General features: G+C 31.0%; 1 protein-coding gene and 1 long non-coding RNA gene across 3 annotated transcripts in view; one reads left to right on the top strand and one right to left on the bottom strand.

The window, feature by feature from the left end:
• Nucleotides 1-18,016, bottom strand: part of LOC148622144 (uncharacterized) — a 28,224-nt gene extending 10,208 nt beyond the window's left edge. The window contains exon 1 of one of the 2 annotated variants that reach the window (XR_015920582.1): nt 17,799-18,016. This is a non-coding gene — a long non-coding RNA (uncharacterized LOC148622144). The remainder of the gene's footprint in view (nt 1-17,798) is intronic. The other variant, XR_015920581.1, reaches the window with a different exon arrangement.
• A 1,073-nt stretch (nt 18,017-19,089) lies between these two features.
• LOC148622143 (uncharacterized) lies at nt 19,090-26,497 on the top strand. The gene is made up of 2 exons (XM_088571743.1): nt 19,090-19,616; nt 25,519-26,497. The coding sequence occupies exons 1-2, from the start codon at nt 19,244-19,246 to the stop codon at nt 26,058-26,060; spliced, it is 915 nt and encodes a 304-aa protein (XP_088427869.1). The 5' UTR covers nt 19,090-19,243; the 3' UTR covers nt 26,061-26,497.
• Nucleotides 26,498-27,388: the final 891 nt, after the last annotated feature.

The raw sequence follows: 27,388 nt of genomic DNA, 5'->3' as shown, positions 1-27,388 counted from the left end.
GCAGGTAGCTCCAGGACATCTTAATCAATTTCAGTTTAATGTAATTCTTTATCGTTTCATTCTTTCATCTTGAATACCATATAATTACGAGATATTGTGAAAAATACAAATAATAATTAGTAAAAATTTTTGACGGCATATTTTCCTCCGATAAGAGATCTACCTTATTTTATGGCTATTATGTCTATTTTGTGAAGACATTTCAAAGGCGAATTATCAGTTAAAAGATAAGCAAAGGATTCTTATACTGATATATTGAATTAAATAGACTTAGTTGTACTTTTCTGTGTAGTCACTGCGATGGCAATCTTTTTAGATGCTCCAGGCAAATGCATTTTATCTTTCTAATCCTTTATTCATTTAAATGTCATTTTAAAAAATCATATAAAATGATCAACGAAAATAATAGAATATTTTTATTTAGATTTTTTCTTTAATTTTTAATACTGTTGGTATTATGGCTTGTATTTGGTTGGGCGCTGCAGATTATTTCAAACTAGATAAGAAAGTTGTTATTTTCTTAAATCATTTGACGAAACATTTTGAATAGCCTTGCCTTCAGCACTTTTGCTGCGAAAAGGAACTTTTTAATTATCCGTATATTACGTATCAAAGGGGAATAATTACTAATTTAACTATTTGTACATTAACATGGCTATTAGTAATCCCTTACTACACCACGTCCCGCCCATCACCTATCAATCACAAGTCTTATTAAGCTAAAATTAATTGAAACAAGAACTGGCTTACTTCAAGTACAAAACGGAAATGAATTTTCTTTGACGGTTGATTTTAATAAGTATGGCGACCAAAATTTGTAGCAATATCACAAATTACATAGTCATACTTATAGGTAACCTTTTTGTCATCAAACTGATAATTATTTATAATTAAATTGTGGATAATAAAACTAGGCTAAGAACGTTTTTAAAAGATATTTTGTAATGAACATTGTATTGATGCATCGCATGTAATTTAAGATTCTCGACCTCAGCAAATATTGAGTAAAAATTATTGTATTTTCTATTAAAAAGGTTAAGTCAGAAGACAACGTCTAAAACAATTTATCTGATAAAAAAAAAACAAAAACAAAAACAAAACAAAACAAAACAAAACAACAAACAAACAAAACAAAAACAAACAAACAAACAGAAAAAAACAATAAAAAGACAAAAATGTATTGATCTGTATTTATGAGCAATAACAGTTTTAAACAATCAATGACGAGTACAGTAATATTCCGTTATTTTGTATATTTTCTGTTTGTTGACATCTTTGGAAAACCCAGGGGCGCCCACTACTTCGTAAATTAAGCATGATATCTGTAGTTTTACGCCGAACACGTAACTGTCCCGATGTTTATTTTTCTATCTGTATTCACTAGTGTGTGTTTGTAAGTCTATTGAATTTCTATGATGGCACAACAAATTAAAAAGAAATGCCTTTTGGGTGATCATTATGAAATCAATGTATTTCACAATAGAGGAATATTTTGCACTTTATTTGCTAGCAATCAGCTGAAATGCAAGAAAATACATTTTCATAATTGTACAAATAGATATTTTGAAAAAAGATCAACCCAATTACAAAATTGTGATGGAGCAAATTAGCATGCCTGATACAAGTATTCTGAAAATGAAGCAAAGTATGCCAAAATGACATAATGATGAAAAATAACAAGCCTTGGTTTCCGAAGATGCTTTGATTGGTAAAAAGAAAGGTACTCTAAAAGTTAAAGTCAGGTTAAAATACTAGTTTTTTTAAACTAGTACCCATAATAACACAAGATTACCAACGATATCACACTGCGTTTTATGCTAGTTTCAAATCTTATAAAGTTCACGACAAAGGGAGGTGGAGGCCTAGAGAACTCAAAGAAAGTTGATTGCTTTTGCTCCATCCTGTTAATGCTATATGTACGTACAAAAAAAAGATAGAAAAGAAAAAAAATCATTTTATCGAATTGAAGCTGAGATAAATGTTAAAAATATAATTAGTAAAGTATCAATGTGGTTAAACGAGGATTAAATTCCGACAGAGCTGAAAAAAACGTCATTGAATCAAAGCTGTGGACTAAACTTGGAACCAATTAACCACTAAAAAAAAACGATAAAGACTCAATGGAAATCGAATCGAGGGTGCTCAGTTTGTTCCGATTGTGATGCTATCTGTTTGACGATAGCGTAAATAGCAACCACTTTCTATACCACGCAAATGAACGGAATCTAACATTTCATAAATAGTCATAATATTTTTTTTATTCCTTGAAGGCATATAAGTATTCCTTTTGTGACATTTCAATAAAAGATCAATTATTTATCTTTTTGGACATATTCCATTTTGTGATAGAACATAGTTGGCGATTAAATAAGAACGTATGACATTGCACACGAACAACATATTTTCAAAATTAAAAGGGTAAATGTGTCATATTTTGTGGATGAACATATGATTCCCTGGTACGGAAACTAACAAGTATCAGTATCCGGATTTTATTTCTAAATTAGAGAAAGACGTGTATCATGACCAAACGCCTGTGTCCGGTTTAGTGTTAGGATATATCTGATTATGTAGGAAGTCTTCCTTTTTCCACGAACTATATAAAATGTTTGTTTAATCTTTAAATAATGATTTCCGAAAAAAGTCTTACTATTGTAAGTAAAGAAGTCGGTGTCTTTAAGCTCAGTGTAATAGAAGAAATATTTATTCCAAGCTATTTCATAAGATTCGAAGATTACGATTCGAAGGGTTAATGTTCCATTTATGAAGTCTATATACTCAAGGGTATTTGTTCTCTCATGGTACTTGGTATGTAATGACTATAGTTTTATCAAATTCTTATTGACATTTCAATTTTGATTATAAACGCTTGTGTCCATAGTTGTCATTATAATATAACTTCCTCGAGGTATATTTCTAATGTTTCTGAAATGGTTTCAAGTTACTGTTCTTCTGCAGACATGTCAAAAGATTGTCTGTAATCCAAAGGAAAAGATAGGACAACGACAAAGAACTAGGATTGTGCAACGAAAAATAAAAAAAATAAAAAAGAACATAAAATGAAATCATTGACTAAGTGAATCGGTAGAGTAATTGTATTCTTTTTAAGAATCACACAAGAGCTGCTAGTCACGGAAGAATTAAATAAATCTGTGCTGTTCGATAAGCTCATATTGCGGTCGAAGAACTTCAAATTATAATGAAGTCCCTCTACTGATAAACGACAGACTTAAGAAACGAAAGCTAGATAGGAAGAGCTTTAATGAAATATCTTTTGTAGTTTTGTTTTTCATTGCTACATTCAGGAACAATTGATACCAGAAAAAAAATGAGAAATATAATTAGAAATTCACTAAAATTAATAATGTGGTGGAAATTACAACATTGCATTTCCGACTTTTCGACTTTCTGTCCAAACAACAGCGTCGCCATCAATCCCCAGCTTTTACTACATAATTCATTGTTTTTTTTTTTTAAAGCAATTGACATTCGCCACGTAAGTCGCCAACATTAGGACATGTTTCCATTTATGTCACTATTAATAAAAAAAAAATAAAATAAAAAATAAAATAATAATGTGCAAAAATTCTTTCATGAGATTTTCAAAACCATTTAAATTCTAATATAGGCTTGAAAACATAACACTTTATTCAGCTTAACTGTGCAGTACAATTTAAAAAAAACGAAAGTGGAAGCATAATTTTAACTGATCAGATTAAACAAAAGAATAGTAAAAGCATCTCAAAAAGGAAAAAAACACAAAATGTAGAGTAAAAGAGGACAACGACAGAAAATATTGCCCATCTTCATAGAGTAATAGAAATCTTTTTAAGTAATCGATTTGTTAAAAAATTAAAAGGAAACTTCTCAAAATGTATAGTACAAATGAGACTAGAGAATGCAATGGTTATAACAAAATACATTTTACATTTGTTAGAAATTGTTGTCCGAGTCAATTTCTTTTAGTCATAAATGAGTGAGTTTACTCATTTAACATGTGCTTGCGCTAAAGAGAAATAAATAATATTATTTGAAAACAATTAATACGTTTACAGTTTATATATAAATTCGGTTTTGCTGAAAAAGTATATATCGGATAAGATAAACAAATGTGATACATGCATAACATAATACTATTAAAACAATTATGATTAAAAAACTCTAAATACCCCTAAAACAAAACCCACACAAAAATGCAGGAAACAACAGTCGAGTTAAAAATAAATAAAAAAAATAAATTGAGTACCCTTCTGATTTTTTTTTATGAAAGTGTCAGATAATATACTTCTATGAATTGTTACTATAGTAATTTTGAACTTAAAAAACACAAGTAGGTGTTTTGATTTTTAATTGGTTGATTAGTAAAAGGAAAATTTTTAAGTTGAACAGAATTGACCTTAAAATGCTTAAAATTATACTATCGGCACATCATTTCCTTTTGATTTGCAGCGATAAAGGACGAATCTTGATTTTGTCTTTTTTGGCAAAATTTGGATGTATTTATTATGAAAATACTATAAGAGGTTTCCCAGTCTTTGTTTAAATATATCCGCATTCACACTTGAAAAAAGTCTGTTCGCCTTAATATGGAATAGTATATAACCATCCTTTACATAACTGTTGTAAAATGTATATTTCTAATATAACGTGCTTCAAAGTTCTTTAGACCACAGTCGTGGTGAAAAAAGTGACAAACACATGACCAACATTTTTTTCAATCCATAGGCTATTAAAAATATGAGAAACTCGTCCTATTCGAAATAAATCACGGAAACTCCGTTTTTTATTATTGTATTACCAGTTATGTCGTTATTTAACCCCTCCTTATTTCTTAAATTATTACATTGAAATTATGTAACTTGACTTACCAAATTATATAACGAATTACTAAAATAATAATGTTAAAAATAACGAGTGTAATTTAAAAAGAAATGAATGGCGAATAACATTTATAAAAATGATTTATCATTTTTCCTTGAAAATTTTTATTTTGCAAAGTTTAATCTTTGTAAGTAAGTATCAAGTCAAGTTTGCCCAACAATAGACAAGGAAATTGATTAAATAGATAATCCATCAAACTTCATAGATTGGTGTTGACTATTATGTAAAAAATAAACCACTTAATAACTGATTGATATATAAATAATGAGTTATTGTTTTTAAAACTCAAAAGTTAAAATTAAACATAAAACAAACTTAATTATAAGCTTCACTATATTACAAAAGTTAACACTGCTAAATTAAGTTCAAATGAAAAAATAAGTGGTATTTAAGTTAAAAATTTTAAATGTTTGTTTAAAATAAAGGTTTAATAAAACAACTACCGAACCTATAAACTCTAGACAACAATCTAAAGGAAAGTCCATAAAACAAAACAAAAAATCATATTATTAATAAATTTTAACTTTCATAAAACAATAACACAATTTAAAAAAATTACAAATCTGCTAATGGGAATAAACCAGGCGTTTAAATATGAAAATATAATATAACACATATCTTTGAGAAAAAAAAAGAGATAATTATAATTCAGCAGGTACACTGTCATATACATTCAAGAAAGTGCTAAAATATACAAGAAATTGAAAACTATTTTTTTTCTACTAATGAAAAATAAATTCAAATAATTAAATAAAAATGCTATAGTTTAAGGGGTCTTTTTATCAACGGACATCATAAATATGTAAGAAAAGAAAGGCGATTTAAAACTTTACCAAAATGTCGGAATAGATGTCAATAGTACACATAGATACTTTCTATTCTAGGAAATACAAAACAACGAAAGTTCAAGTTTTTACAGAGGTTTAAGGGAAAGCAATGAATTACATAATTCTACCACTGCTGAAAGACACGTATCGAATGCTGATCCAAATATTGTCACTATCTTCTTGCTAGTCGCTCTTGTCACACACAATAATCACACCGAATGCCAGCTGAAACACATCCCCGTAAAGATAAACTTGTTATTCTGCATTAAAAGCCTATTCTTATTGCATAAGCACAACTTCGGTTGTGTAGTTATAATGTCCTACCGAATACTAAAGGGGAAGTACCATAGTTGTCCAGTTTGTTGAATATAAAACCACGTCCAATTTAGAAAAAAAAATTCTTACAAGATAGTAGAATGCAAACCTTGAAAACCATAAATATAAATCAAATCCTAAATCCACTGCGTTAAAGAAAGTTTTTAACTTTTATAAAGAAAATTACATGAAGTGAGCATACTACAAGGACAACTAATTAAGAAGTAAATATTCAATGACTTCTCTTTAATGATATGAAAGTGGCCTAAGGTTCTTATTACAGCAAGACCCAATTACCAACACAATCTTTAAGATATCTGATGATACTTAATGCACTAACTACAACTAGAATTTTAAATATCATTCAATTGTTGTATGGTCAGTGATGGAAACTCGTTTGGAGTCCTGTCGTTTGTCTCTCCATCGATTTCTTTAGTTTTTATTTTCTATTATCAATTATTTAAAGGCATATAGACCCTCTTATGTCGTCAACAAGATGGTTAATGACACGATGGTCAATAACAAGATAATGCACGGTACATATTTCTACTTCAATAATATGTCTGGGACCTTTTGTTTCGACCCCTTAATTATATGCTGATCTTTGACCGTTGTAAATTGTTTGGTATGGAAGCCTTTTAGTGCCATGTAATTTACTTTTTTTTGTAATTTGTAATTACAGATTATTTAATTTGATACAACTAATAACATAACAGAATACTAATTTGATAGATACTGAATATTACATGTCCAAATCCGTATCATATGCTGTATTAACCCATGACTCCTTATTTACCCTAAAGGCCACCAGCCCAAAATCTTTTTCCTATATTTTAATTTACATTGTTTCTGTATTTCAAATGCATTGAACTTGCTGATAATTTTATTAAACTGCCAGAAAGTTTTATGATTTGGTGACCGTCTTCACCTTATATTACAAGTTTACAACCATTCTTTAAATGTTATATGATTGTTGATAATCGTACTCTCTATACGTGTTTATGAAATCCAACCCTACCATAGTACCATACGCTACAGCGTTGTGGAATGGCTCTCGACCTTTGGTAACACTTGGCCATAAATAAGGTTACACTAGGTTGTGCTTACAAATATGCTTAATTTCACTATTTTACCCCTTTAATGTGGTGGTTGTACGCGAAACTGGTTTAAATGATGTTAACACACTATAATAAAGTATATAATGGGCAAATGGGTTAACATCTTTATCGGTATCTTGTACAATCCTTTAGACTTATATAATTATTTTTGTTTGTGCTGCATCGTCATGACTGGACGATCCGATACCCATTAAGGGCGCTGGACTTAGTGCAGGCGGTGTTGCCATAGATGTCACAGCGGTATGAGTTCAAGTCCCGCGGAGGGAACGACAAAAATTTGCTTCGCAAATTTGACAGTTCTAACATCGTTGGGAATTTTCAGACCCTTCTATAAGTTTACGTTCTTCCCTGTACCAATTTGATCCGATGGAGCAATGTAGAGAATAGAGTCGTCACATTCTGAGACGTTGTATATATATAAACCCGAAAATATCTCAATTCCAAAGTTCCAAAGGTGACACAATTTTTCACTTGTATTTTCTTATGTTTATGTTTATCATATAGTGTGTCGGATTAAATCAAAAATTTAAAATTTGAAATAGTTTTGCACTTTATTTTACTCCTTTACATGAAATTTCATATAATATTTCACAGCAATAGGAACTATAAGATTGCTTCCCTTTATAAAGATACCTTTGTACTGTGTTATCAGGTACCATCATTATCTATTTAGTTTAATACAGGGTAATAATGGTGATGTTTCAGTCTTATTTGCACCGACGTGCGTACTGCATGTTTATAAGATACTTTTAATGTAAACAATGTGGCATATTTATTACATATAAATTGCTCATTCTTGGCTATAAAAAGTAATTATTTACTTTATTTACCTACATTGTTCTGCACCTGGTATCGATATTGCTATTTTCGTTTTACAGGTGGAATGACCATGTGCTTTATTGATTGATTGATTGATTGATTGTTGGGGTTTAACGCCCGAGCAGCAATATTTCAGCAATATTCAGGCGATGAACATGAAATTGATGATAAAATGAAAATGAAATGATGATGAAATGAAAAATGGGATGGGACACAAGGACAATGGGGTCGACAAACTTTGATTGCCACTAGAAATAGGGAGAGGTGGGTAGGGTCGGGCAATGTAGCCTCCTGTGGCGGAGACCTATGGTTCCTACTCCGGGAGAATACCACAGTTGGGTTCTTTAACGTGCGAGGAACGTGGCATCTTTCCCAACACGATGCACCACTATGGTTTGCGGTCAGGTTTTCCGTATTATAGCCTGACAATCCCAGCATGTAACACGCAAGGGGTACCCCATTCCACCACCTGGGGCACACAACCCAGTTGCTCTGTGGGCAGAGTGGCCTAGCCCCTGGCTAGGGTTCTGAGCACTATTTAGTCGTCTTTTACAACAAGCTCAGAACTGCTACATGTCTATTCTTTTGACACCCGGACCTGCACGGGGCGTGTTCTATTGGAAATGGATACTACGGTATTACTCCATACAATTTTCTTTATGGCTCAACCATTGGTCCAAGGATAGCTATATTGAAGTATGGGGGCAGCTGGAAATCCAATATGGCTACCCTAGAACCAATAACTTAGCCATGAATATGACAAACCTTATGCAATTATACCTTTATTGACTAATAGTCCATAATATGTCATATTGGTAAGTACATTATAGATATAAATTAAGCCAATATAAGGACCTAAATATTTCTTTTACAAGCAAAACATAGAATGAAAGAATTATCTATCACGAACATAAAAGATTTAGGTGGGGTATGCACGATTTGGCCTTCTCCCATTTGTTTTCGGAGTTGTAAATTTAAAAATTCTCGGAATTCTCAGTTACATGCAGTCGTAAATGATAGACATCTAATGTTGGATTGTCAATATTTTTCAAATAGTGTATCTTTTATCAAAATACTTCTTTCCGAACTGTAAAAGGATATTTATAAAATCACATATGCATTTCAGTATATGTTGTGGACTTGTGATATAATAACAAAACATTGGGTATTCTACACAATAGACTGAACTTTAGCATCCATAACAGTCCAAAGTATTGACGTCGCATTAAATATCACTAAAACATATAATAAAAAAGAGAATGGTATTGGTCTTCCAAACCCCGAGAATAAACATTCGGGAAAAGCTAGAGGTTGTTTTGGGATATGCTGTAAAATAACAACGGAAATGATATTCTAGATATATACATTACATTTAATATGCGTCTGTGTGATAGAAAGTGATTAGACTCGTCAATAATAATTGAATGTGAAGTATCTATTTTTCATACCAAATAGGGTACCCAAACAACTGATTTTATCTACTATTTGTGTTTTTGAATTTTAGGAATCTTAATTTAGATCAACTTATAAAAGAGAGCGACAATGAGGAGATCCAATAAGGTATCTTAAGATATGTCAATTGTTATTCGCAACCAGACTGGCAACCTTTCTATTGTAATTAAGTACTGTGGTAATTAAAAAAATCAGCTAAATTTGTGTAAAGATCACTATTACGTTCCAGAGAAAAGAATGTGGATAGTTTTTTTTTTTTATATATGACACTCAGTCTTTTTGTACCGTCTAGTCAATAATTTGATTTGATTTAAAGCTTTCTGGTTTGTTGCAAACCAAGTTATTTTGTATAACTTGGTTTTGGTGCTGTGACATCTGCTTTTCCAATTACTCCATAAAAATTAAAATTTTTATAACGAAACAATTCTTGGTATTTTGACTGAAATTTATAAAAAAGAAATAAATTTTAAAGAATGCCTCATATATCTGAATAGAGTATCTGAAATAACATTGTATGGGCCAGTGTACACATCTTATAAAAGGTCAGCTAAGCTCCTTATATGTTCGGAATTAATTTTGATTTAGTTAAATTATCTTACGTCAACTTTTTTGTAACATTGCTGAGATGCATACTAAGACCGTTGTAAGTTTCTCCTGCAATTATTGATATGTCTTAGGAAGAACCTATGTATAATTTTCTACAGACAATGTAAAAGACCTACATTTAGAGATCGATGGTAAAGGAAAACTATTGACCAAACTATACGACAAACGCGATGACTTTTCATCTGTGGGAACATCCCTTCAGCGCCTGCGTGTTTAAATCACACCTCATGCGTTATGCTAGGGCTCATCGTAACTATGCAGACGTTTTGTATCGAGCTAAACTTCTTACAATTAGGCTTCTGGAACAGTGTTACGTTGCTACAATATTGAAGTCATCACTACAGAAGTTTTGTGGTGGTCATCATATACTCGTGGACCGTTACGGTGTAACTATGAGAACCGATTTGTTCAACGTATCATAGTTTTCCTTTCTTCTTTCGTCTACCCCGGACTTGACATTTATTGAGCAGCTCGGCGGGTGAAAAGCAGAGAATGCTTAGTCTGTCGGTGCACCTGGCCCATGCTCCAAGTTTTTAGTGTTAGAGATGCTCATTTACTTTTGTTGCTTTGTACCTATTATTTTGGTTATTTTATGTTTTTTGTTGTATTTGTTCGTTTTCCAAGTCTGGTCTTTGTCCCTTGATTACATTCTGTTTATTTCCACAAGAATTTTGGTTCCCTTAATTACTCTTTCAATAACCAGGTCTGGAATTGACGTTGAAGTTTGATATCACTGTAGAAGTATAAGCTCATTAAGTTTAATAGATTTACCATTGTTCGGTGGCTTCAACCAACTCTACACCAGTGGATAAGTAAACAAAGTGGTCAAACACTCTCTTTAAAGTTGTAGTAGGACAAATAAAAGGAATATTAAGGACAAACTCTTAAAGTACAATGAAGCTTTTTTCCAAAAAAAAGTTAAAACACCCTACATCTCTTCAGAAATTGATATATTGCAGAAGTTTCACATTCATTGAAATGATAAAGGGCCAACACAAATATCGTTTTATGTCATTAAAGATATTAAGTGAATCATAAACTTATGATAATTATAACCACTGAATTAATTTTTCTTTCACAATATTTCAATCATTAAGATGCATGGTGCGCGGTTTGAGTTCATTGGCATAACAATTATTTGTTAAAATATAACGCCCTCACGCCAAATCAAGTTTTTGCTAAATTAATTGAACCTTCGAAAAAAAAGGAAGATTTCTGATGTCTTTTTTCTTTATGAGATTGGATAGCCAACTTCTGTAGGGAATTAAACATGAAATATTGTATAATATGTATTCACATTAGGCATTCATTCGAGAGTTTTTGTTTTTTTTATGTGAAATACATTAATGATTGTATTTACTTGGTGGCTGATTTGAACTTAAATTCTGAGTGTGAGATTTGTACAGTTTTATGCATGTAAGTGATGCATATGCTCTTTTTAGATGAGATCATGCGTTATGTTAAAAGCAACAGTTCGAAACATCTTAATAAAATGTACAAATCCTTCAAATCAGTTATGTAAACTGAGCACATTCATTTGTTCAATTTTGTTACTTTTATGTATGATTTTAGTTACTTTATGTTCTTTGTTGTGTGTGTCTATTTTCCATGTCTGGTCTTTGTCCCTAGATTACATTCTTTTGATTACCGCTATAACCTTGGTTCCCTTGATTACTCTTTCAATAGCACGTGTAAAAGCGTGAAAATCTTACGTTTTTTATTGGCTTGTTTTCCATGTAAACAAAGCATAAAATTTCATATGTTACACTTCAACTTCTACACATAGAAGGTTTCCTAATAAGTTAAAAAAATTGCGAAATTCATGTACATGCATGCTTTACTAATTTTAGGTAACATATTTTCATATTATTTTGTGATTATTTCGTGGAAATGAAACCTGTAAAAGATTTTTTTCTATTTTCTAGCAGCAAGATGACATTGACATATAAAACATAACTACCCTGCCATATTTTGTTTTGTTTTGTAGACATGACAATTGCGAACATTGACTTTTAGGAAGGCGTACGTTACTGAAACAAATGGTGAAAAAAAGGCAATATGTCAGTGCACAATTTTCTCTGTTTTTAAAAACGTACAAATATCATATCATACATTATAGAATGAATTAAATGCAGTCTTGACCTTAACACAATATTATTATTTGAAAGTGACATGTTTTAAGAGTTGAAATTTTTTTGTTTATATCATGATATTGTAAAAGGGTTCGTAGACTTGCTAAAAGTCTCTATGTAATATGTGATAAAAAACAACAATTGTTTTCTATCAATTCTTATTACAGCAAATGACTAGCGAATAGTTATATTAAGTTAAAATTGTTACATTTATAAAATTAAAGAATTGAAACAGGTGTAAGGCAATTGTACAAACCAAAATCTACATTTGAAAAAAAAATCCTTATTTTTACATTATAAAAATATTACATACTCTATAATTTTAATACAAAATTATTTATCAAACTGTATTTTCTCACTTTTCTTTCTGTTTTAGTTCATGTAATAATGTGTTCCTTTGATGTATTTAAGTTATTTCTAAAAACATTATAATTCAGGTAGTTTTGAACTTTCGTTTTTAGAAATACGAGGGGTTTCGAAGAACGAAACATACATATATAATACACTTACTCGCAACTGCGCAATATACCAACTTAGTAATACATACTACATGATACATACTATTACATCTTTATCACACTTGCTACTTTCTTTGACAAAATGTACTCACTTGTGAACATATAACGATCCACTACATTTAGTTATGTTTTTGAGTTTAGATTGTTAACGTTGACTTAAACGAAATATCATTAAAACAACAGTTCAACCGCTAGGCTTCAACAAAAAATCCCCAGTCAGTTAACATTGAAAAAATATGTGGAATTCATCTCCCAGTTTATACAGTTAACAAAAATTACATATTCTTTGCCAACGTAAAATTTCATACCTTTTCCCAGTTTACATAGGTAATTTTGAATTTGAATAACTAAATTCTAAAGATGAGAACGTTCATTTGGTGATGTTTAATATTCCTATTTAATAAAATGCACTGTTTTGTACATGAAAAAAGCAGAGGACTGATATATAATTGACCGAAGACAGTATACAGCTGTCTGTAATTGAGTGGTCGGATTTTGAGATTTAATATTTTTTTCAAAAATTATTCTAAAATTTCCGTATTTAAATTAGTCATTATTATTAAGGAATTTTATCCACATTCAAAATAGATTGGCTTTCTAGAAAAAAAAACGATGCTTTTTTACTTTTTCTGATCCATTAATAGGACTGCCATATTGTACTTTGTAGATTAAAGGGCTTAAGAAATCTGATATACAATCCTAACTTTTTGAATAACGCAAGTATGACGATGCATTGATATACTTTAACATAATTATCAAATTACATTCGTCAACATTATGCACTACAGTTGTTGTGAAATGCCTCTTTTCATTTCAATTCTTCTGAAAAGTTTAAAGAGAACTTGCGGTTTAATGGTTTGCTATGGAAAACGAAAATTCTGTAAAACTGATTATTAGAGCTTGATGATAGACATACTTGAAATCTACAAATATGATATATCAGTTATACTTGTTCAATAAATTGAAAAAAAAACACAAACAAACAAACAAACAAACGAACAGACAAACAGACAAACAAAAAAAAAAAACCACGAATATGGGTTACAATATAGGTAATGATTGTATATGTTTATTCAACTTTTTATAATGCAATAAATATCTAATAACACATTATTATGATATGAAATCGCCTTCATCATACTTAAAAAGATTTTGTATGATATAGGCACTGTATTATGAAATGAGCATGGTATGATGCTCATATATAATTGAGTAAAACAACTTTTTTTTTTTTTAAAATTATCAACTTGTAAACTTAAACCTTTAAATTCAAACTTGTTCCCACAAATATATTTATTTATCAATAAAAATTAAAAAAAATAATATTTTAATGTTCTTTCAATACAACACTTCATTATTCCAACTTATGTACAATTATATTTTACAAAGCAGATTCAAGCGTCGGTATTCTACTTGATTTAATTTTACTGCAATATATTTACGAGGAATAGCAATAACAAGTAAGAAAACAGAAAGAAAAATAAAAATAAAACTTGTATGGATAGAACTTCTGCTTGCAAGAAAAAAATACAAAAGCTAAACAGATTAAAATGATAACGGTCAACATGCAAATAAAACCGTCAAAGCAATGAGACATTCAGTGGTCTAGTTGTGGTTTTATTCACTGTTTAAAATTTGAATTGTCAAAAGTTGTGAAACTTATTGTTTTAGATAATGTTTTAAAATAGCTATCTTTTCATAAAGTGGACACTTAAATATTCTTTTGATGGGTATTATTACTAAGTGCCATCTTTTCGTGTGAAGATGTTGGCTAATTAGCATGGTCGGAAATGTTCTCACATTCCAACAAAACATCACATGGGCGACAAGGTCAAAGTCCAAGGAAAACCAGGTCTTGTCTTAAGGCATGTCATCTGAGTACTTGAGAAAATGACAAATTTTATTTTGGGATTCCGTTTTTGTCACTGATGAAATTCCATTAGACTATAACTGTACTTTACTTTTCTAACTCATAAAATACGTTACGGATTTAGAAATGTACTTTTTTGTTTTCTTTTTGGATTGCTTGTAAAAAAAAGATCAGTACAAAAACGAAATTAAATTTGCGTATATTTTCGTGTTAGTTTTTAATTTTATTTTAACCTTTATATACTAGGTATATATTTACTGTATTTATCGAAGATCAGAAAATATGAAATTAATAAGAATTATCGCTTGATCAGAAGAAAATGTTTTATAATAATTGAAAACTGTAGCCGTAGTGTCGGCGATAAGCGTCCTTTACATCAGGAGGGGGCATACGATAACGACCGAGGGTAAATGAAAGTATATTAGGTTGCTGTAAATATTGGCGGGAGTTGAGGTAAACATAAAAGAACCTACCACGCTATATCTTAATTCATTACAAGATTTTATATCGAGAAATGGGTTGATGTAGATTTTAATGATTTTAGTCAATATTAGAGTAAAATATAATCTCCAAATTGTCATGATGGTTTGCATATATTCCCACGCAAAATCCATTGACTCAAGACATACCTGAAGTGTTACATTCGCCAAAATCGAATATACGTAACAATAAAAAAAACACGCACAAAGCACAAACAAATTAAACAAATGGTAATAAAAACTCTGGGTCAAATCAAGGAAAAAAACACTGAAAACCAACAAAAATAATCAAACAAACGGAACAATAACAGATAGAATAAACCAGTTTTTCTATGGAACTATTTCAAATCTCCATTTTTTTAAATATACGGCAGTATAGACATTTGTACGCACATATTCCATGAATTATTTTAGTTGCAGCGTATTTCTCTGAAAAAGCGTATATAACGATTCTGAGGATCAAAGGTGTGCGCACAGAATTTTTCGGAATAAAACATGGTATTTCTTGCTGAAAAAAAGCGCCATAGAAAGATAATAACATATATTGTTCTAGTATGTTGTCAATGGTTGGTGTTATTTTCTAGAGGTACATGTATTTGCTGACGTAATTTATATATCCCAATTTTTTTTGGCAATATTTTTACACTTTATTCAGTATCTCAAGGCGTTTTTTTAATAAGTAGTGGGATATCAAAAAAAAATGAAGTTTGTCTATGAAATAACGTTTCAACGTACTAAAAATGTGTAAAAAGTTTCCAATTTTTTAAATGTGACCGAATTTCTGTTTTCAGAAAAGCACAAAATGTGTAAATAAAAATTCCTTTACAAGAAAAGTTTAAATATGAAATTCTTATCAAAATTTTACGAATGCATCTTCTTCATCATATACAAATTCAACTCAAATCACTTATTCTGTGTTTTGCCACGATATAGAATTGGAATGATTTAAAGAAGAGTCCATCTTAGAACCCCGTACTGAACCGCACGACAATGTCTGTACCAACATCGGACCGGTATGATGCTATATATTTAAAATTGCGATTTCTAAATTTGAGCTAAATGAAAGGTAATAACAAAATTACCGAACTGATAAAATCTAGGCAGTATTCAAAATAGGAAAGCTCCTGAATTAGAAAAAAAATTACTCCGTTTGAACTAAATAATCATTTTGGAAATTTCGACTAAGTGTCAGGTTTGATTCATATCGATGAGAAAGAAAAGTCGGTAAAAATGTCATTTATAGATACGGGGAATATTGGTACTGGTACGGCTACGGGTTACACAATTTATACCGTACCAACGCATTCTTTAAATTATTCTGGTTTAAACTGGTGATTAAGGTAGAAAAAAATCTCAGCTCAAAACTTATTTGTTTGTTGCATCTAATAGGAACAAAGTAATTCAACGCTTCACCCAGAAAAAAAACAACCATAGAGAAAAATGTGAAATAAAAAAAAAATATGTATAAATTAGAAACCAGAACCTGAAGGGAAACTTTACCTGAAATAACACGAACTCTACAAAATAACCCCCTTCCCATCCACACCCACCCCCAAAAAAAACCAACAAAACAAAGCAAATACAAAAAACAAACAAAAACAAACAAAAAACAAAACAAAACAAAACAAACAGACAAAACAATCTAACAAAAAATTAAAACAGCTATGTGTATGTGAACCGGTGTGTAGTACCGACAAGTTCATGGTAGATATGTGAATTTTTTTTCGGGTTACATTACACAATAGTGACAAAGAAACGACAAAAGTGCACTTAAACAAACATTTCTTAATAGCCTATAGATACTTTGTAAGAAAATGCACTTTGGGTAAGATGAGAATGTTTGTTAACGCGATATCGGCGATGGCTGTGCTGTGATTGCAAAGCAGCATGGACACTTCCGTAACAAGGCGATGTTTCCACATAAAACGCATTTTGGTAGTGCTAGGGCTGTAATTTCTACACCACTCCTTAACATGGTAATTGTCTCATAAAGGGGCATTGTTTTATATAGACTCATTATAAAGTTATGAATCAATCTCTTGTATGTTTGTCAACCTCCTTAAACCGGACCTTACTCATAGGATTATAAATAATTGTTATATCTAGGTCAATTATGACTGCAGAACATCCCACAAAATGTCAAAAACCACAGCTTTAACGACTACAAAGTGTATGTGCTTATTCTACTCCAAATATCTTGAATGACTTATTAAAGAAAAATACAAGTATCTTATGTTACCCTGTTTGTTGGGTTAGTAGTAAGTAGTTCAGCAATACCGACCTAAACACTACGCTCAAACAAATTAAGTTTTTTCGAACCACAATTTAATAAAAATAGATTTTCGACCAGGAAGAGGGGGTAAGGTAGTAATTTTATGCTTTAAAAGAGATTTATTAATTATTCCTTCTCTCTCTTTTTATTGAGCAAAGAGTTCGTTGCGTAATTCTTATTTGTAACATGTGTTTTGTTTTTCTTCGGGATCAGAGCAGTAAATGAATTTATAATTTATATTTCTTTATTTTTCTTCATTTAGCAAATAAGGCATACATTTAGAAGACGGTTTGATGTTCATTTAATTTTTGTTGTAACAATGCTTTCACGGCTATTTTTTAGGAAGTAATAACACTTTTTTTTTCATTTTTGATCGTTCGAAATGATGTATACTATGTACATGTATGCGTCTATGTGTGTGTGTGAGTGTGTGTGTTCGTGTATGTGCACGTGTGTGTATGAGTATGTTGTAAAAATTTATTTCTGAAATATAAAAGGTTTCACCCTACCTTAAAGTTAAAGCGAATTGATTCCTTCCCATGTAAACTTAACAAATGAAGAAAGTCTTGGGTGATGGTACGGTTTATGCATCAACAAGTACTTTAAAAAACATGCTTTTTGAAAACGATAATTTCTAATTGAAGGGTCTTTCAATATTGAAGAGGTTCTACTAAGTAGATACGATAATTAATAGTGAAAACAATTTTTGGAAATGCAATATATCATATATAAGAACCAATATCTATATTTATAGTAGTCACTAAATTTTCTGAAAGTGTATTGCCGAGTAAAATCAATAAAATAATGTTATCGACAAATTTTATCGATTAATGTTAGAGATCAATCTTTCGTTTCTTAAGTGCTACTTTAAAACTTGTTATAAACCAAAACAAACCATTATTTTGTGTTTCAAGCGTTTTAAAGATGTGGCTAAGTACACCACATAATTGTACTTAGAATGTGACAACAGCCTCTTTGTGTATATTAAAATTGTGTGTTATTTCTCGTGTTTGCCAAACAAACGAAAATGTAGAATGCTGGTGAGTCGGAAGATATTCGTAGTTTGTATTGTGTACATGAAAGTAAGAAAAAAAAATGAAACAAAAGTAATTAATCAAGAGAATTTTTCTGATTCTACAATTTTCATATCAATAATTGTAATTTTGAAATAAATGTTTTGTTTAAGCGATAGCTGTATTAATCTTCTGACCGAACCGCAGACATTAAACCTAAGATTTGTTTGAATACTATAAACTAAAACGCGACACACTGACGTTCTCCTCGCCTGATGCACGACTACATTTGCTACATTCATAGCTTTGAGAAAAACCACCCCCAAACTGCGGGCGGTAAATGGTTCACTGTTAGGCTATTTGATTCTCTTTTCACTGTGGTATATCGTTTTTATCGGGAGAAATGACATACAAATTCCCAGTAAATGATTTTTAACCCAAACTAAACATGAACAGATATAAACAACTTGCTGTGATAAGGAAAAACAATGTATTATCCATCTCTGCATTTATTTACTGAATAAAAATTCAAGATTTTGCTCTTTACGATAGAATAACGAAGTAAAAGATCTAATTTATAGAAAAGATTTGTAAGCTATTATTATTTAAAACTTTACATGTATCACTTTTATTACACTCGACTGCAACAGAAGATTTTTGAAATTTGATAGTAAGTTTTAACACAAATAATCAAAAAATATCTCCAGATAATGTTAAACATCTAAATCCCCATTTTCCGAAATAGAACAACAACTCTGTGTTTTCATTGCAAGCCAGGAAATTGTAATTCATCCGGTGTAAGAAATAGAGCGTTTTGATTGGTTGCTTGATTCAGATTTCTGTTGATGATAAACGTGTGGCCAGAGAGACCCTCATCATATACTCTGTGAATGTCATCAACTTGAAAAGCGTTTACAAAAAATATTAAGTGGATTTTTGCCATGTCGACTTATCCAAATAACATTTCTTCTCCAAGTTTTTTGGTTCACAACATTTTGAACCAACAGTGGAGTGATCCTTCATTGCTACAGAACAACGGATCGGACTATCCTCATTCCTACTATTCGAACTATGACTCCAGACTAACGGATTTGTATACAGCAAACCCAGCTTGTGTGTATGGGACGTCACCTCCGCCTATTTCGAATCATCAACCAACATATACGACCCTGTCAACACATTCTGTAGCTGGATTGCCTGACGGACACCAGATTCATACGGACACAACAGACTCTGGGAACCAGAGCTCCACAGACGCACCCCTGCTCACTCCGAAATCTGAAGAGGGAGAAATGGTGGAAGTTCTTGAAAAACGTAAGTTGAGCATAATAGTATTTAAGAGGAAGATGTCGGAACGAAATATCCCCTTAATACCTATCAAGAGCCACTTAATACGGCCACTTTTGAATATTTACTGATTTCGTGATTTAATGAATATCAATAGGCAAGGAGTATCCCACTTATCTGAAAAGTCTATAAATTTAATTTTCTTTTGTAAACATGCTTTGATAATGATCGTACTTCCAAGTGTGTCTAAGAAGGTCTGTTGTGTATCAATGATATGAAGTAGTCTGATGACATGGTAACTTGTAGACCTCTTTGCAATACTTGTCATAAATGGGGTTTGGAATTACGACCGATGGAGTACTCTTTCTTCTTTAAGCCAAGTGGTAAATATTTTTTTCAAAAGTTTATTCTGTATTACTTAAGCGACTGCTTTTAAACGCTGTTTGTGTTATTGTTTTCTTTCTGATTGAAACTCAAATACATGGTACTAATTTAGATACAATGTATTTTTTTAATTGTTGCACCTACCTTTACATTATTAAGAAATTGTCCTATCACGATAACGAATTAGTACTTGTTATAAAAGAGAAATTCGAAACCATGTTGACTGAGGATTCAATATTTACCAAAAACAAAAAAACAAAAAAAAACTAAAAAACTAAAAAATCAAATTCACGTTTTAAGTTTAAAATGTCTCTTTTGGACAGAGTAATTATGTCCCAAAAAAAAATCTCATAAATGCCATAATGTTATATGGGAAAGAAACTGATTGCCTGCATTTGAACAACATCATAAAGTTTTAAAAAGAATTATAACCTGACTTTAAATTGAACTAAATGGTCTGATAGATCTTTTCAGAAAATTGGAAAATCAAAGCACCGCCTTCCTCTTTAAAATTGTATGATAGATATTTTTTAAAACAATTATATGTTTATCTATTTTGAGACAATCGCTACAAAATACGTCCATTATAGGAATAAAATGAATTCAATTTTCCAAAGTCTAAAATTCAAATATTATGAGTTAACCTTCCGCTTACTATGAAATAATAACAATTATTCAGGGATCAATTATTTCTAAACCCGTTCACATAACCAATTTAATACTTCCGAAAAGAATTTCCCCCATTTAATATTATCAAAGCAAAGTAAAAATCGGATTATAATAGCATTATCTTTCGGACAAATACTGCCGAGTACATTTCTCTGTCCATGTTTACAATTTCTATTTGTTTTTTTTTTTATGAAAAAGAGATTAAAAGATGTCAAAGATTTTCTCATCCTCAAAATTTATTCAAGAAGAAAAATCGGATGTTGATAAATAACAATACGGAAACAAAAGTTTATTTTTAACCTTTTAGACATTAATTCTTGTCAAAGTACTAACAAGGTAAACGTATGAATTATCAGCTCTCTCATTTATTTTTTTCTCTTGTTATTTTGAGGAAATTAAAAAAAAACTTGCTTTTGTTACTTTATACGTATGATTTTAGTTACTTTATGTTCTTTGTTGTGTATGTCTGTTTTCCATGTCTGGTCTTTGTCCCTGGTTTACATTCTTTTGATTACCGCTATAACCTTGGTTCCCTTGATTACTCTTTCGAAATTGGGAATATATTACACACAGTTTGCGCGGAGAACAACCTAGCGGGCTTCGTTTGCAAATTTAACTCTCTGTCTATACTGTTAATATTAATATCATACTTTTGAAATATCAAGAAACCCGTTTCCACATTAAAGTGCGTTGAAACTCGAATGTAGCGCGCGCATTTTTATTTATTTTTTTTTTTGGGGGGGGGTATTGTACAAAGACTAGTTTATTTAATCATGGAAATACTTAACGCATTTCTTAGTACCACATTCTTGTCAACAACATAATTGATCTAATTGTAGAAACACGTGAACTTCAAGTCAATATTCTCTATTATTAAAATGGGGTTTGACAAATAATAAAGGAATAAGACAAGATCAAAGAATATTCGTTCTCGTACTTTAAAAGAATTTGAGTCATTTCTTTAAAAAGGCACACCCTGACAGAAGGGATGCGTGTTTAACAGTTTAAAGTATGAAAAGAGATGGACATCATTTAATACAGATCTATTGTAAAAATATTGGTATTAACTGACTCTAATTGAGTCATGCTAATTGGTTAAGTAAGTGAAATAAATGGTATAGTTAATGATTGAATCTACTGATTTATATAAAATATGTGTATAAAAATCCTAACAGATATCATCGCAACTGGAATAAATTTGTGAATAGCATGCCTCATAATTTTTATTAGTATATATAAACTGCAATGTGTTTCAGCCGTTTATGATGCACAAGATATACGGCAGCGGAATAGCTTTATCGCTCTATCTCTGTAAACCTCATCGAAATCTCGGTGGGAAACAATTTTAATGCGACAGCTCGCAGTCCACGAACTATTGGGTTCAAAGGCTATGTATATAAATCGTTTACAGTAACTCTGGAGAAAGAGTTATTAATACTGGGTTATTCGGTCCGGTCGGAAGTTAAATGGAAGTTTGATAAAATAATGAAGTGGAAAACGAGCTTACTAATTAGATATTTGTACGAACATGTATTAAATTAAGGAGGATTTGGGTTTCCTGAGGTAACTGGTGGAGGAAATCTCCGTGCTCCGCAAACTAAGGGAGCGATTTAATTATCAAATTTTATAAATTATGATCTTCATAATTTAACATTTGTCTTGAAAATAGGAAACTTCCTGTAATCGTGAAGACGTTTAGAGACTTTTGGATGACGGTTGCACAAATTGATGGTGCCGTGACATTACTTTTTTGTACATTAACCACGTGTGAATTAAAGATTCATATCAGTTTCAGAAACATTTCAAATGCATCATTTTGAGATGTGCACATGTTGAAAGAAAAGGAAACAAGAATATAAAAATGTAATTTAATAAAATTTTGCACAAACACTTGAATTTACATGTCTTTTTCATTTTCAATTTCCGTAAGATAAGATGAAGAAAGAAAGGAAAATAAATTAAGTTTGCCACCTAGGACATTGACACTCCATTTACTCCTGTCTTTCATTGAAAAAAGAGAAAAACGCACATGTAATGAATTAAAACGTAAAATAAATTGAAACTATGTAATGATAAAAGCTAAATGGTCTTTTTAATTAATGTTTTTAAACATGTCATAGGAAAGAATGGAAATGGAATGCAAGTAAAGCACGAATTTTCTTGAAAGCAAATATTGCAAGAAGCTTAGACAAGTCTTCAAAGTTATGATGTTGTACTAGCATGGGAAAATTAAGCCAGATCGACCAAGATACGCTGACAATATCTTAGATTTCTCACATAAACAATTTAATATTTCCAGATGTGGCTGATATTTAACAAATGATAAGAACTTAGAAACGTCTATTATATATTTATAACTGATTTGACGATAGAAATATATCATGTAAGAGAAACTACGTTCACCTTTATACAGTACTTTCCATGGAGACTAGAAGACAAAAAGTTACACGGGTTGAAAGTGATTAAAGTGGTTTCATTTTAGTGTTGTTCTATGGAAAGTTCACTATTGAATTATAGAAATAATTCGATTTTATTTATTTCTCAGATTTTGTTCAATATTGAATTAGTTGGAGATCGGTACCTTATCTTCTATGTGATAAAAAAAAATATTATGGTGAATTATTTCTAAGGAAGTTGATTGTTAAATTTGATGAGCAATTATCAACTCTATAACGTCCATTCTTTCTTGAAGATATCTCATTCCTAAGTAATGTCTAATGCCAACCTATAATTCATAAAAACAATCCACAATATCGCCAAAGGTTATCTTTGGTATGACTACAGAAAAACATCAGGGGGGTCACACGGTGCAAAAATGTATTTTATTAAAACATACCTCCACCACAGTATAGTTTATCTGACAATTTTCATGGCTGAGTTCAGTTGAAGACAAGCGTAGTAAGATCACACAACTAACTTGTTTATTCGACATAAAATCGCCTTGTGATGTACTGCCACTTACTTGGTTTCAATTCTCTTCGTTCGATTTTGTTATCGTTTTAACTTTGTCTCCAGTATTTAACAGAAAGGGAGAATTTTCCATTCAACCTAAAATGTTTAGTTCGTTTACGAACGAAGTTAACCATCTGTGGAATTTTATAATTCGCCTAATTGTTTTATACTTTTACTTTTTTTTAAGTATAAAGAATATTAAGAGCAAATAACAATTAATTGCTCACATTTTTATTTTTGAAAATCCTACAAGATTATTGCACAAAATCTTTTAGAAACGAACTTACATTAGCAAAATGAATTTTAAAATTTATTTAAATGAATGCAACATCATGTTTTATTTAATGTTAAAATAATTTTTAAAATGGTCGCGGTACAAAAAACTCGGCTATTTCATTCTTAATTAGAAGATACGATAAATAACTGTCAATCATGACAACCATTAGATAATTTCGTTTCTTTAATTGTACAAAAAATGGCACATGATAAATCTCAAAATGTAGAAGAATTAGGAGAATGTTATAGATACGAATTTCATTCAGACACAGATGCTTAACCCAAGGTTCTCTGGTGCACTGCAAAGTAAACAAAATCTTGAAAGTCGACGTTTCGTCGAGTCATTATTATTATTTTTTTTTCATATATATATTTTTTTTATATTTCGCCTTTCGAGTTTTCCCGGGAGAGACTCGGCTGATACTTTGGTCGTGGATACTATTGCTTGAAACATAACTAAACGAAGTGATTAAAGTGAATGATTTTTTAACAGACAAACAACACCGAATCTTCAACAAATGTCGTCAATTCAATTTTGACCAATGAACTCGGAGTTGTTCCCATTTCACATCAGTGACACACATTTTATGAATAGAATAGAAGTCATTTACGGAATGTATGGTATAATTATGCGAAACAAAAAAAAAAACAAAAAAAAAAAAAAAATATGGAAAATGCGAGAAAAAAATTTAGATATAAATAGAAATGTAGAAATGAAAGAAAATCACGATACTAACATAATGGCGTCAACATCACGAGTTGCTCGAGTTGTCACCGACTATAAAGACATCTATATCACCATAACACTTCTAACGTAATTATAACAACATATCACTCGTGTCTTACGACACTTAATGACTTAACCGCGTGTCTTGGCAAGTTTTCTAAATTTACTGCGAAAAAAAAATGCAATTGTGTATAACACAAACTGCAGTTTTTATAATTATTAATTTCAAGTGTCACTGTTTTTCTGGCGCTGCAAAAATACATATTAGAGATCTTCATATAATGCATTTAATTGGCTAAAGCTATTTAAGCAAACAATTTTGAAACAATCCGTTATCGGTATTAGCAACAATCGGTGTTTGTTTTGTGATCCACAATTGTGCCATGCATCCACCCAATCAAACTTCGCGATTAAAAACTATCTGGTCTTAATAAAATAAATCTGAAAAAAAATAAAACACTAAAAATCTGTTAATCTTTGCGATTGCTGTTTCTCGCGAATTATGACATATTCTCGGGTATCAATATTTTATGCAGTTTCCAAAAAAAATGATAAGCGTTAAATGGTGTAAAAATCTATTTCGCCGGTATTTTTTCTTGCGTTTTTAATTTTCACCGCGAAAATAGCGTAAAATTAGTACCGCGAAAATAAATACGTATACAGTAATAAAACGAAAAAAGAAAAAGAAGAAATATATATATATATATATATATATATATTGTGTGTGTAGTCTAGAAAAATAAAAGTGTCCAACTCTAAAAGCCATAATACATTAATTCACAAAATATATGCACGATGAAGAAAACGTTCACCACAAAAGAAACAAAAAAGTCCTCACAAAAAGTATAACAAACGTCTTTCTTTTTTGTTCTTTCTATTTCTACATTATTTTTTTTTCTAAGCTGCCATTGTCTCTTTCAGATCCGTCAGCCTCACCATCGTGCGACGACAGTGACAAAGAAACAAAACCTACAGAAAAGGTAACTGATAATTGTCCATACCAACAGAAGCCTAGACCACGACGAAAACCTAGAGTTCTCTTCTCACAAGCTCAAGTTTATGAACTGGAAAGAAGATTCAAACAACAGAGATATCTATCTGCACCAGAACGAGAAAATTTAGCTAATTTGTTGAAACTGACATCAACGCAAGTTAAGATTTGGTTCCAGAATAGAAGATATAAGTGCAAACGTCAACGCCAAGATAAAAGCTTAGAACTTTCTAATATGCAGCCACCAAGAAGAGTTACTGTTCCTGTTCTTGTTAGAGACGGCAAACCTTGTGTAGGCCAAAACGTCACACCACCCTACTCAGCTCCGTATAATGTTAATCCGTTTGTATATTCCACACCTTCTTACAATTCCATGAACAGTCACATGACCTCAATGCCGCCAATGAATTCTATTCAACAGAACGGTTACATTTCACAGCAATCACAACATCCTGGTATAAGGGCTTGGTGACTATATCAATGAAAACCATAAATATGTGCAATAACTTATCCTGCCATATTGTTCTACAATTTCTGACTGCCGAGTAACATGAGATTGTGAACAAAACTTTTATGGCTGCCAATTATTGACTTAAGGTTGAATTGAGTGTCCAGTATCTTTCAAAGAATCAGTTAAAGTGGATTGTATAATAATGCGAAAAGTGAAAAAAAAGGAAAACAAAAGTGATTGAAATGGTAGAGTTTATTCCACACAAATATGGTGCTCTAGTTGGTAGACAAGGAGAATGCGAATAGATTGAGCTAATCAGTATTGACCATTATTTTTTTATTTGTTATATTTTGTTGTTTGACTCTATGCAAAAAACTAATTGTTATTTCTAATACCTCAGCTTTTCCCAATTTTCCTTCAATTGAAAATGAGATAAAGAAATAAAGTGTAAATACATACTTTACGTTTGTTGTTTGTGATAAGACGGCGGTAGATTTATGGTTCAGGTAGTATCCAACTCTTAAGATACAACCAAGTCGACATAGTGCTATTATTATCATAAAATCAAGCAATTAAAATATTGACAGTGAAATCAATGTAAAAATCAGACGATTTAGTGATAAATCAAAAAAAGATTCCAGCTGAACTGTCGGATGTGACATAAAAAAATCACACATGTTTGGAGACACAGTCGACACCTAGAAAATATTTTAAAAAATATCGTACAGACCACCGAACAATCCAAATAAAAAAAAAACTAATACCGACAAGTAATAAATAATGCAAAACGAACTCCCTCTCCAAAGCTTTATCAACACTCACGTCACCCGAAAGGGTAAATTGAAAGAATTATGTATATAATATTTAACTTAATTCAAAATAGGACGTTTTCGACCGGTTTCAAATTCATTGCTTTTCACCTACTGAAGTATTAATACAAAGACAAAGGACCAAGACCACTAACACTAACGGAACCCCAATTTTGTGATATATTCTAATGTCATCACCCCATTCATTGGCAGGCAGTTGAATCCACAGGATGTACAATTTGTTAATTTTTTAGAATGTAAAAATACGTTTTAGGCGTTTGGATGCTCTTTTTGGAGGAAAATTGTTTTCTCGGGTATCTAGGTATCACCTTTTTCTACTATTTGAAAAAAAGAACGCTTTTGTAGATAGTTTATTTGTCAGTGATGAGAACATGTAAACGATCAAGGATAGTTCATCGAGGCTGTAAATCATCAAAAGTTCGTTCAGCTATTAACACCTTATGCAATTCAATAAAGATAAAAACAAAACTTTTACTCCATCTACTACTACTACTACTGATAGCAACAAAATGAATACGT

The sequence above is a fragment of the Perna viridis genome, chromosome 3 (assembly GCF_037379345.1).
Source record: "Perna viridis isolate PV_CMFRI_1.1 ecotype Kerala chromosome 3, ASM3737934v1, whole genome shotgun sequence".
NCBI classification, from domain to species: domain Eukaryota; kingdom Metazoa; phylum Mollusca; class Bivalvia; order Mytilida; family Mytilidae; genus Perna; species Perna viridis.
Note: the sequence above shows the minus strand (reverse complement) of the source record. Positions and strands in the feature narration are given on the sequence as shown.

Coding starts and splice junctions, on each gene's coding strand:
- LOC148622143 (XM_088571743.1), top strand. CDS start 19,244: ATGTCGACTTATCCAAATAACATTTCTTCTCCAAGTTTTTTGGTTCAC. Junction 19,617..25,518: donor GGTGGAAGTTCTTGAAAAAC/GTAAGTTGAGCA, acceptor TGTCTCTTTCAG/ATCCGTCAGCCTCACCATCG.